Raw genomic sequence first — 12,908 nt, forward strand, 5'->3', positions numbered from 1 at the left:
TGGAGAGAAGAGAATGAAAAGGCTTCAGTTAGGCCTTTCCTAGTGCAATTTTTTGAAGAACATTTCAATTTGTAACTGCTAACCTGCTCTTCTGCAAAGTGCTGCCATTTACGAAGAATATCTTGCAGAAGGACCCATCGGTCTTCTGTCCATCTGCAGATGGCTGCCCATCGTTTTCCAAAGTGCTAGGAAGAAAGAAACACACAACAGAGGTTTGGATTTTTTTACATTTTTTTAAAAAACAAGGGAATTTTATTTTCCAAATTACAAATTTTGGTGAAAACACTTTCCTAATTTGCTTTTTACATCCTTGAGCCCTTAAAACACTATTGTGCGTCACACTGAAATGGATCTTACCACCATTTGAGATAAAAACAATATGGAAAGAATAGGAAAAGAAATAGATCCAAACCCAGAGAATTTTAATACCAATCTACACATTTTTCTATTAATGCTTTGGTACTACGCTCTCAAAAAACCCCTCAGTTTAAACACTTTAAAATTCCCAAAACATAACTACCTAAAACATAATTATGGTGGCCCAAAGATGTGATCAAAGCAAAAAAGTATCTTGTTCTTCAGTTGGTCTGTCAGTGCAGTTGATCTAAGTTCTTACCGCTTAAAATACTGCAGTTGAAAAAAAACCAACAAAAAAACCCTTAAAAGCTAACACACCAGCACAAACCCCACTGAGGTTTCCCTGATATTTGCAGTATATGCTACTATATATGTTTTAAAATCACACAAAACATGACCTTGTTCTCTCTCCCTTATTTTAGTTGAAATCAGGCATTATTGCTTTTTTTTAATTTCCTACTAGCCTTTATTGAAAAACATCTAAGACGGAGGATGGGCCTTAATACTGCTGTGATGTTGCGACATGCTATAAAACTTCTACTGTAACAAATTAAAATGATTTAATTACCCCTGAGCATAATATGCAAATTATTCAGCTGCTCCCAAATAATAAATGCTATAAAATCTGCAAGTTATTCTATACAACTACATTCTTATTTTTTCATCTATTTAAATACCACATGACAAAAGGAAAAATAGTTTCTTCCTTTTTTCATATTTATTTATTCTGTCAATGATTCTTATCGGTCCCTTACAATTTGTGATATACTATGATTCTATATTTTTCATAGAGATTTAATTCTAGAAAAAAAGATAAGTTTTAAAAATCCACCATTTGGATGCTAAGTCATTAAAATTTGAACTGTATTTTCTATCAGGAATGAAAGAATTCTATTTTGCACTGCCTAGGAATGAAATGTAAAATTTCAGGCTGCCATTTGAATTTGTGGTTTTACTAATTCAATGTTGAAGTAAAAAGTCAACAGATACCATGTTTTTCATTTAGCGAACACTAAAACCATAACAAATCTTGTAGACTAAACAGACAGCTGCCATGCCATTGAGTTATATCATATTAGATCCTGGTTCAATTTAGAAAAATTAAAACTATCTCTAATCAACCAGCATAATAAAGCTAATTTAAAAACATTACAACTCTTAAGCAGCTCTAATATATTACACAATGAAACAGAGAAGTTTTGCCTTTCAGTCATTTACTGCATAAATAGAAAGTAGGCTTTGAGGAAGTTGCTTTGTTTGCCTTTTTTACGCTTAATGTTAGGATCATGGTTTTAGTATTTATTTACAATTGTGTAATGGAAATTTGCTTTCTTTCCTAATTAGATCTAGACAAAAAACAACCAATCTCGCAAATCTAAGAATCTGACTTCTTTTCACATTAAAAACGTTTGGTGTTAGTGTTCGCTTTCCATAAAACATAATGTGATCAAAGATCACCAATTCAAGGAAACACAAAAAAGTTCCAGTTTTGAATGTGAATATTTCAAAAAGCTAATTTCAATATTAACAGAAACAAATACTTGCTGGTGAAACATTTACACCTTCAACTTATCAGGAAATAGAGTACAACACATTTTACCCATTAGTTTTACCCACTCATCATTAAATAAAATTGCCAAACTGTATGACACAGGACAGCACAGAAAATTATTTACAGCCAGCTACTTCAAATTTTCTTTTTTTTTTTTTTTTTTAAAAAAAAAAATACTTTTTTCCTTCTATTAAAAAACCACAACTTCATAAACAGTATTTACTAGCCTCATACGCTAAATACTATGTATACTGTAACGCGTACTCGGTAACAACTTTTCTGCAAAAATTATATTTTGACTAATTTCATTTATTTGAAAAACTAAAAAGCATAATGTAACAAAATGATGAATTGTATTTTAGTTTCATTTCTCCTAAATTTGATTAAATTTTCAGTTTAGCTCAAGACAGTCTCAACACCTCCATCCTCCTTTTTCTCCAAGCCCAGAATACAACCTAGCAGGTCTGCAATATCTAGTACTTGCTCAGTTTTTCATATTAGATTAAAATTTTTTATTTACCTTGACTGCTTTGCTTGCTAATTACTAATTCAAAAATCGTAAACATATCCTTCCTCACGGCTTAGATGCTTCTAATCTGAAACCTGATTAGAGATAGCCTCTGACTTTCCTAATAATTCCCACAATTCAGGACAATTATTATTAGTAAACTACCCAAAACCACTGTACATGATTCAATGAAGTCATAAGAAGTGGTTTCTTGTTATTCATTAACAAGATCCAAGTCTAAGTACTTATTTTCCCTATATGTCCTTTCTTCCCACTATCATAGAAGAAAAATATCTTAATTCCTAAAATTACAGATGGTGAGGTGAATCACATTTGGTTATTTTGGTGCCTGATTAACACTGAAGTTTATGGATGCTAATTATGTACAGCATTTTAAAAATAAATTTACAGGTTTTATGAAGGATTCATAAATGATATCAAAGTTAAGCAGCACAGGTTTTGGCACCTCTGATCTAGATTAATGTTTTTAGAAAAATCTTTTCATGACCAGAAATCTCTCCATTGGTAACGCAAGTGTAGGCCAGCATAAATTACACTGTGCAAATCATACCAGTAGTACATACCTATCTGAAAATTTGAATTCTCATACAAGCCAAACACAAGGTTTCTGACAAGAAAAACATTTTGTTCAAACAGGAATTCTAAAAAAAGAATGAACGGACTCTCATAGACTACATTTTTCTGAAGAAAATTTCATTCTTAAAGTGTGCAACACCATGAGTTATGCAAGCTCTTATATCTCCACATTGCAAAGACACATATAATGTCCATGTACTTACATATACCTGCATGGATGTAGAGGAAAACTTGGAAATGGTAGAAACACACTAATCTACACAAACTATTTATTACTAATTTAACAATAATTATTAATATAATTATTTAATTATTATTAAACAATCAATTAATTACATGAGATAGATAATATATTTGAGATAAACTGAAAATATATTTAAAAGGATTAGATTTTTTTCTTCTCTTTTTAATCACTTTCCAACACTGATTAAAGAATACAAACATTTATTTTTCTAAACTGTTTTCAAGGAGAACGCCCCAAATATTCTCTATTAGAATACAAAGCACACCAAAATTCATCTGAGATAAACTACCTCATACAATTGAGCACCATATTAGACACTTGAGTTCAGCCTGCTTTATGGTATAGACTCAGTCCTAGGATCATTAAATCTACACTTACACAGCTCCTTTCCTACCACTAAGTGCACTTCAGCACAGTTCTGTCTGAGTACATACCATACATAACCGCCTATAAATCAAGTAATGACATGTAATGAATGTCCTGGTCACTGGTATACAGCCATCATTTTTCTTGATAGCAACAGGCATTCACACAGGTGTATTGTCACAAATGTTCTCAGTTACATAATTTTTCCATATGTGGCAGCATGGTGTATTTGATTGCTTGAATGTAAGTTATACTAATCATAGACTAAGCCTCAAACTCAGTTATCTATCTTTATGCCTACTATAAGATAGGCACATATCAGACTTCATAGAAGACTTGTATTATATTACATTCTTTTGTTATTTTGTAAATAAAGCAGTAAATCTTTTATTGATAAAAAGTATTTTACAAAAATCCTCATACCTGACTAATTTTAAAATACCTCACATTCAAGCAGCTGACTTTTCTTAACAGCCTCATAAAGAAATAGTTTGATCTCAACATCTGCAGTGACATCTTCATCACATCTTTATCACTATGATATACCTTGAAAAATACTTTTTGTTTGCTCATCTAGAAAACATCAAAACCCCAAGAGTACAAGATCAAATAAGTCACTCTGCATTTACTCAAAGAAATGCATTGATTTGCATACCAAAAAAGCTTTACTGAGTCAATACATAATGCTATTTTCAGCATGCGATTTCAAAAAGCCACAAAAGCTACTTTTTTTTTTTTGTCTCAATACTTTGACAAGACACTTTATTTTAATAAAATAAGTAAAATTACCAAGTAACTGCAGTGATAAAAGGTACTGTGATCTGCCTTAAACCTGTTATTTCTCATGAGAGATCATGACAACCATGATACCAAGATACACTGTTTAGTTGAATAGGTTTACGACACAAAGTCCTAAACATCATGTCAGGACTGTCTATTTATAAAGTAGATATTGACTACTAAATCATATGGTGCTCAACTTTACCTCCTTATTCACATCAAATAGTAGTCGATGCTGCAAGTAGCCTGTGTGATGCCCGGAAACATAGACGGCACCAAGGGGTTTTTTTTCCCAGCACCTGGGAAAACAAATCTGCAGAGAAACTGACCGAATCCAGACTAAAAAGCAAAATGCCTTCCTGCTTCCTTGAAATGCCTCTTTTTACAGCCCTAACTGGAATTTTCAGACAAGTCTACATGTAAAAGAAACATTATTTTGTATTGAAAGGACTCTGAAAGAACATTCTTTCTGACTACAAAGAGCAGAAAATAAAACATTCCTAATCCGCAAAAAGGTCAAAGTAAGGAAACATGAGAACAGGAGAAAATAAGTAAAACCAACTAAACTCTTGGGAACACTGGAGAGAAGGTATAAAAAGGTGAAATAACATGCCTCAAGTCTGCAGCTAATAGAAGAGGTTTTTTTAAAGATGCTTTTCTAATAAGGTAAGGTTATTCAGTCTTTAAAGTAAGGAGAAATTGTGGAAATATGTTTTTGTCTATATGCAAAATCAATTTTCAAAAAAAAGAAATATTTAGCACATGCAGAGAGTTTCTCCCATGTAGTAATAAGCAGAGCATGTAGTTCTGAAATGCTTGTACACCAATGAACGCAGCATGAGAAACCAATAAGAGGAACCGGAAGCACTGGTCAGCTCCCAGAGATACAGTATCACTGGTATTAGTGAGACTTAGTGGAATGAGTCCCACAGTTGGAGTGCTGGAATGGAGGGCTACAGGCTGTGCAGGAGGGATAGGAAGGGCAGGTGAGGTGGAGGCGTCACACTATACATAAAGAAGAGGTTTGATTGTGCAGCCCTTACAGTCAATGGTTGAGAGCCTCTGGGTAAGGATTAGGGGGATGTAAAACAAAGATGATGTAGTGGGTGTCTATGACCGATCACCCAGCCAGCAGGTAAGCACTGACAAGTTATTCTATAGGCAATTAGGAGAAATTTCTGGATTGATAGCCCTTCTCCTTATGGGAGATGTCAACTGCCCGGACAACAGCTGGGAATATCACACTGCTGTGATGAGCAGGTCTTGGAATGTCTTGAAGTTTGTAGGAGATGACTTCTTGTTACTTTTGATACTGTCCCTCACAGCACAGCATCCTTCTGGACAAGTTGTCCAAACTATGGGATGAGCAGGTTCACGGTGCACAGGGTGAAGAACCAGCTGAAGGGCAGAGCTCAAAGGGTTGTAGTGAATGGGGCTGCATCTGGCTGGCAACTAGTCACCAGCGGTGTTCCTCAGGGCTCAATTCTAGGGTCAGTTCTCTTCAGCATATTTATCAGTGATTTGGATGCAGGAGTTGAATGCACCATTAGTAAGTTCGCTGATGATACCAAACTGGGAGGTGCTGTTGACTCTCTTGAGGGACAGGAGGCCTTGTAGTGGGATCTAGATAGACTGGAGCATCACGCTGTGATTAATAGGATGAAATTTAAAAAGACGAAATGCCAGATTCTGCACCTAGGACAGAGTGATGCCAGGCACAAACATAAATTTGGAGAGAGATGCCTGGAAAGCAGCCCTGCAGAGAGGGACCTGAGGGTGCTGGCTGACAGCAGGCTCAGCAGGAGCCAGCAGTGTGCCCTGGCAGCCAAGAGGGCAAACCTCATCCTGGGGTGCAACAAACACGGCGTAACCAGCTGGTCAAAAGAGGTGATTATGTCGCTGTATTCAGGGTTGGTGCGGCCTCACCTTAAGTACTGTGTGCAGTTCTGGGCCCCACCATTTAAGAAGGGTGTGAAGGTCATTGAATGTGTTCAGAGGGCAACAAAGGTGGTGAAGGGGCTGGAAGGAATGTACTATGAGGTGCTGCTAAGGACTTTGGGCTTGTCCAGTTTGGAGAAAAGGAGGCTGAGGGGTGATGTCATTGCTCCCTACAGCTTCCAGAGGAGTGGAAGTGGAGAGGGAGGTGCTGATCTCTTCTCCCTGGGATCCAGTGCCAAGACACATGGTAATGGTTCAAAGCTGTGCCAGGGGAAATTTAGACTGAGTATTAGGAAGCATTTGTTTACTGAGAGGGTGGTCAAACACTAGAACATGCATCCTAGAGAGGTGGTCAATGCCCCAAAGCTGTTAGTGTTTAAGACACATTGGGACAATGCACTTAGCAACATGCTTTAACTTGGTCAGACCTGGCAGTTGGACTAGATGACCTTGTAGGTCCCTTCCAACTATTTACTCTTTAACATTCCTCACTTATTTTAACATATTTTTACAAGAACTACACATACATCATCTTCAATCAACGGATAGTACTCTGAATAATATGAATATATAATAGACAATATAAATGACACTCTCAGATCCTTTCCCTCAGAAGGGGAAAAAGACATCAAGAAACATTTGATGCATTTAGTGCAAATCTCATTCTAGCACAGACTCTGACCCCTGAATCCTGGGAATGGCTCTAATTTGAGCTAGCCCACAAGAGTATTTAAGGTTCGTTTTGTCTCCTGGGTATAATTAGAGAAAAAACTCGCTGCGTTCATGGCTTCTGTATGTTATCCAGCCACTTCTCTAGGCTGAAGATAATTTCCCACATTTTCCCTGTGAAAAAGACTACAGCAACAGATTTGCTAGTACAGAGTGCTCTGATTTTGCAGCACTAAATATCGATTTGAGACTTACTCAGCAGCTGCCTTTTGGTAAGTCTCTGGATTGAGCCTAGTTATGTTCAATCTAAACACTCAGTTCTCAGCAGCAGCACAGATAGAGCCTCACCAGACATCACACACAGATATGTCAAGTAACCAATGTTACGTTAGACAAGTTTTAATATTTACACTCACCCAGGCTAGCTGTAATCTCTCAGACTACCTTAGGGCAACAGCTGTTTGTAAGGGAAGCACTGTAATTGTGTTTACTTCTATTTTTCCAAGTAAGGTTGACTTTTCTATGGATATTTCGTTTCAGGGGAGACTTTTGGCTTCTATGCTATTAACTGCTTCTTAAATAGATTTTTTTTTTTTTTTTTGCATAGGTAATGAACCTTAAGACCTTCTACAATGTTCATTTGAAGCCAGTATAGATTCCTGTCATCCTGTTGAGACTTAAAATCTGTAAATAACCCTTTTATGGATTTTAAAATTGTTTTGTACAAAAGCATGCATAAATATATGCATTATATACAGTATATATCTTTATATATGAAAATATTTCAGGAATCACCATGTCAAAACGATTTTCAAAAAGAAAGTCATAACTGAATTGCACCTGCTTGGAAAATACAGCCTTGACTATCACATAGCAACAACTGTTCACTTTCTTCCAAATGTGATCCTGAATGGTATCTCACTCAGGCAGCGATTATTAAGCTCTTTTGTCCGACAGTATGTGGGGTTTTTTTTTTGGTTCTACTTTTAGAAGTCAGACTGGCAGATACATAATCAAGCTTTGAACTCTGCTCCATTGTGCTTTTTGTCAAATGCTCTAACGGTTGTGCCTGCCAACACATCGTGTCTCCCCTGCTTACATGCGTTTTGCAAGTGACATGAAAAAAAAAAACAAAAAACCCTCAAACAATCTTTCTGTATACTCAAAAATGGAGATGTAACATTTTGTTAGGATAGTAGGTGGACTATGGTAACTCAGTCCTCCTGAGCATAAAAGCATGAAAGTTTGCACACCTCCTTAACACCCTAACCCCATAGCTTTAAATCTGTATTTTGTTTTTATTAACATCTGTAATACTGCTACATATTCTGTGACTTACAGAGCAATGGGAGTATCGAATTTTTCTTTCAAATTCTTCTCTAAGGCAGTGTGACTCAAGGAGGGAGCTGATCAGCAGCTGGACTGTTCCACGCCACCCCACGCCCTGCTCAGAGCATGCCTGTGCTGCAGGGTATGGTGCCTTGGGAACTACCTTACTGACAGCTTTCTCAATGACAGTAATAATTTGACACACTTTATCCCATTAACAGATGCCTTCTCTACTAGTACAGTTACAAACGGTGTATTTCCATTGTGTTTCATTTACACTCATCATTCTTTATGTTTCTTTAACGGGGTAAACCTATTGCAGTAATGTCTGAATTCTATTTCAGGTTGGATTCCCAGCCACAGAAGTTGCACAGGATAGAAATGGTACCTTTGCAACCAGTGTAATAATAGGGAGATACAGCTGTATCACTTGATTTGTTCTCAATTGTTCAAATATCTTTCTGAAAATGTGAAATTAGATTAAATAAATGTCCAATAATCCACCAACCTTTCATTTGTTTTTCAAGCTCCCCAAAAAATCTGTTATACATCTTCTCATTCATGAAGTGCAGTAAATATCAAATACCATTAATAATTTTCCCCTTTTTGGTCATACTTTACCATAGGCCTCTTTGCAAGAATCTACTGTTTGTCAACATAGAATGTTTTTCCGTTCATTTTAATATTTCACTTTTCTCCCTCTTCCATGTGAGAAACTCCTAGTTTAGTTTAGCTTCCGGAACCATGTGCTTGCAAGGGATCTGCTTTACTCCACTGAACAGAATACAAGGAGCTGGCGAGAAATTCTGGAAGGTTAAGACTGTCACCACAGTTCCAACACTTAAGATGAATTTGAAAGGAAGTAATAATTGACAGTTCAGTGGAGGCTACGTTATTTCCTTGGCCGAGTTGTTCTCCCTGAGTGACTAAGAAGTTACAGTAAAGAAAATTGAGACTTATTTTTCAAGTGGCAGTGCTCAGCATCTTAGCCAAACATGTACTACCTACTCTAAAGTCCATACTAATTATTGATTTACTGGTATTGGTACCCAAATTAGCTAGATTCAAGATAGCACACAGATCTGTCTGTACTACAGCTATACCTTCCAGCTGAATGCACTGATAGCTTCTCTAGAGAAACCTTGGGCTTTAATGATTCAAAAAACAGAAGCTTTTTTTATTTTCTTTGGTAACAAAGCAAAATGAAGGAACGTACTCTCTCCTTTCTGAAAGAGAAGAACAGAAGGAATCTTGGTTGTAGTACTGCCATACTTCTTCAGCACTGACCTTGGAGATCCGATCATCAACACAGGAATAACCTTCTTCAATTTATCTCCACACTAATTACCCATTTATGTTCATTCAGAAGTAAGAAAGAACATTGCAATATAAATTATACAGTGAGAGCAACTTTTTAAAGACGCGAGTGAAATACTAAACTTTTTAATAATAAAAGCTAATATTTGACAAATTTTTAGAACACCTTTATCACAATTTTTTAGCTTTATCACAAAAGTTATGTCAAATGTGTCATTCTTTTAAGGATACTCAAGTAATTGTATTTAGAAAATGGAGTATATAGAACCTTTTGTCTGTCGATTGTTTAGGCTTTGGGTCAAAATACAATTTAGAACAGTTATGGATTGAAGGATGTTGCAGCTAACTTTTCCCAATTCTACTACTCTAGAAAACCTTGTCATAAGAATCCCAAATGATAAGCCACTGTGAAACACACATAAACTGAAGAGGATATACACTGAAACAGAGAAATGAAACTAAGGACAGACTGAGATGATTCCCTTCCTTTCCTTGGAAACAGGTCCATGAGAAACTAATGGGAAAGAAATGATGACTTTCCTCAAAAATATGTTTTAGAAAAACCAGCATATTCTTAATAGTTCTTGATAACCATTATTTGTCTACAAAAATATGATCCTGTACACCTTCACTGTTTGGTTTTGCTTATTTTTAAGAAGTCCTATTTCAATTTTGTGGGACCAGTGTTGCCATTAAAAGACACATATATAGTGCATTATTTAAAAACAAATGTGCCTTTAAGCACTTGCCAGTGAATAATGAACCTTTATTTACTATAACACCAGAAGTTTCCCATCAGAAGAAAAATCCCCCATTCTCAATAACTCATGCTCTGCCGAATTGTGTAGATTCTTACCTGCAATATCCTTTTCCTTAACTACAACACAGAATCATGTTACTTCTGTCAGGAGTAATAAAACACAGTTAAGAAATAAAAGAAAACCAGTTATCCTTGGATAGATAAAACAGGCTGACACTGAAAGAATCACAAAACAAAAAGCAAGTTGCTCTCAGATATTCGGGTTTTTTTCTCCAAAATACATGTATTTATCCATCTATACAAAAGTCACGTGCTACAGAAATATTTAATATTATCTTTAGAAATCTCCTGAGGCACACCTAATGCTACTAGTAGTTCTTCAACCTCATTAACAGTTAATGCCACTGATAGCTTTTTCTCTGACAGTTTAGTTGTTACCTGAAGCTGCTCTTCCAGTGCAGCAGTAGCTCTGTCTCCACTGTTTTCATCTACCACCACTACCATGTGGGTTAGAGAATTCACCTTGACTTGTTCTTGTTCCAAATCTTCTTGAAATGCCTATAATTAAAGTATAGACATTAGAATATGTGTTCCAAATTAAGAAAATGCTGTGAGTTTGGAGTCCCACTGCCTGAGTAACTTGCATAACTAACCAATTATGAGAACTTCATAATCCTATTGCTGTCAACACTAAGTAATTTAAACGTATTTTGTTACCTTAGCAAATATATGCTAACATAAGCATATTGGGCATATTTCCACTCCTTTCACAAAAATAGCTTACTGTCACTCATAAGTCCTGATTCTTGATACAATATTTCAGACTGAAAATTTGGCTTGAAAAAGCATTTGTTGAGTTGATGTAGTTGACTTACAGATATCAGTATAGCATGTATACATATACCAATAGCTCACAAGTTTTAAATAGTCACTGGATTAGACTTTGTACTTCACATTAACATATTAAAATATTTAAATTTTTCAAAAGTTATAAAAATTATATGATTTTTCATTAAATAACCACACACTATCTTCAGCTTGGTACTCCTGCAACATTAACAACATAGGCTGAAGCTGCTCAGGAGATGACTGAAGACTGGGAAACACACGCAGGGCCCTTGTTTCACTTATTGTAGAAACCAGGAAACAAAGCGAGAGATGCATTTTATCATTTCTCAGTGTCTGAGGAAAAACTTCCTTCTTCCTTGCCCTTTCAGCTTTGATACCCAGTTCCAGATTGAAGCTGCAATAAAACTGAAAACAATTTTCTACTGAGAAATAGTAAACTGCTAAAAGTGAAGAAACTTCTCTTAATTCGGCACAAATTTCTATTTGAATAATTCCTAAACTTGCCAAGTTTCTACAACTCTTCTCATCTCTCTGAACCTCCCACAATTTCCCCGGCTTCGTGTAACAGTTCTAATTGTTTCCTTCCTCCTCACAGTGCACAGAGAAGTGCAATGCAAGTCTAGACATATTCACTCTTCAGATGATGGTTTACAGCATATTCACTGTATACTTAACCTACATCACAAAAAATAAAAATAAAAAAATCTGAGATATTGTAAAGTACTGTAACACCCTCTTGGTTGGTTGTAGTGTCTCCTCTTACTTCTTTTTTTCCTTCTTACTTGCTGTGAAAGATGGAATCCCCACTTTGCTATAGTGTGTTAACAAAACCAAAACCAGCTCGGCTCCTGTCAGGCACTAGGAAACTGAGCATCCAGATGTATTTGTTGCTTCCTTTGCTGAGGTGCAGAAAGAGGACAGGCGACACAGATGGAAAGAGGAGGAGCTAAAGAAGTGTTGGTATTGAAACTTCAAGCCACAGAGAAGGCAATGTTCAATTTCTTTTCGTGTTTTTTGTTGACTATCTCGAGCTTTATATTAGTGTGTTAACAACCATATGTACATTTTAAATTCCTGACAGTTAACCATTGCTTTACATCACTGGGTTCTGTGTTCTGTTTCTCAAATAAAACTTGAACCAAAAACCAAAAACAAAACCTCATCCCACTCCCCTGAAAAAAAACAAGGTATCCAGGACCACATCCTGCCTGACACACTTTTTAGGTGTCTATAACTAGCTTCAAACCAACAGAAGAATGTGGGAAACCAAAGTCCTGGATTGTGTCCTCAATACTTCAGCAGAGTGTGTTCTAGAGATTAGTACATTTATAGTATGATAGTCACAGTCTGAAAAATAACATGGCTAACCACATATGCCTTATCACAATGGAAATCTTGACTGTATTACAAACTATGTTGAATTTCACCATATTACTTTTTCTGCTGCTTTTACAAGTAGAGTAATTCACTTAGGTGTGAAGAAGTAGCCCTGGCTGAAGATTAGGTGATGCACTTTAAACTGCTTTGGTAAAACATCATACTTTTATTTGAAAATTAAAAAATAAAATATAATGTGGCTACAGGCAATAGGAAAGGAATTCACAGACTACTTTGTTTTTAAGGCACAAATTCTTTACCTTAA

General features: G+C 36.0%; 1 protein-coding gene across 2 annotated transcripts in view; it reads right to left on the bottom strand.

Annotated features, from left to right (window-relative positions):
* Positions 1-12,908, bottom strand: part of DMD (dystrophin) — a 1,194,940-nt gene that overhangs the window by 780,458 nt on the left and 401,574 nt on the right. For both annotated transcript variants that reach the window (XM_086469458.1, XM_086469399.1), the window contains 2 exons: positions 10,856-10,975; positions 84-185 (listed from right to left, as the gene is read on the bottom strand). In XM_086469458.1, the coding sequence (XP_086325584.1) occupies positions 84-185; positions 10,856-10,975 (222 nt within the window). The remainder of the gene's footprint in view (positions 1-83; positions 186-10,855; positions 10,976-12,908) is intronic.

The sequence above is a fragment of the Leptosomus discolor genome, chromosome 1 (genome assembly GCF_034619465.1).
Source record: "Leptosomus discolor isolate bLepDis1 chromosome 1, bLepDis1.hap2, whole genome shotgun sequence".
NCBI lineage: Eukaryota > Metazoa > Chordata > Aves > Leptosomiformes > Leptosomidae > Leptosomus > Leptosomus discolor.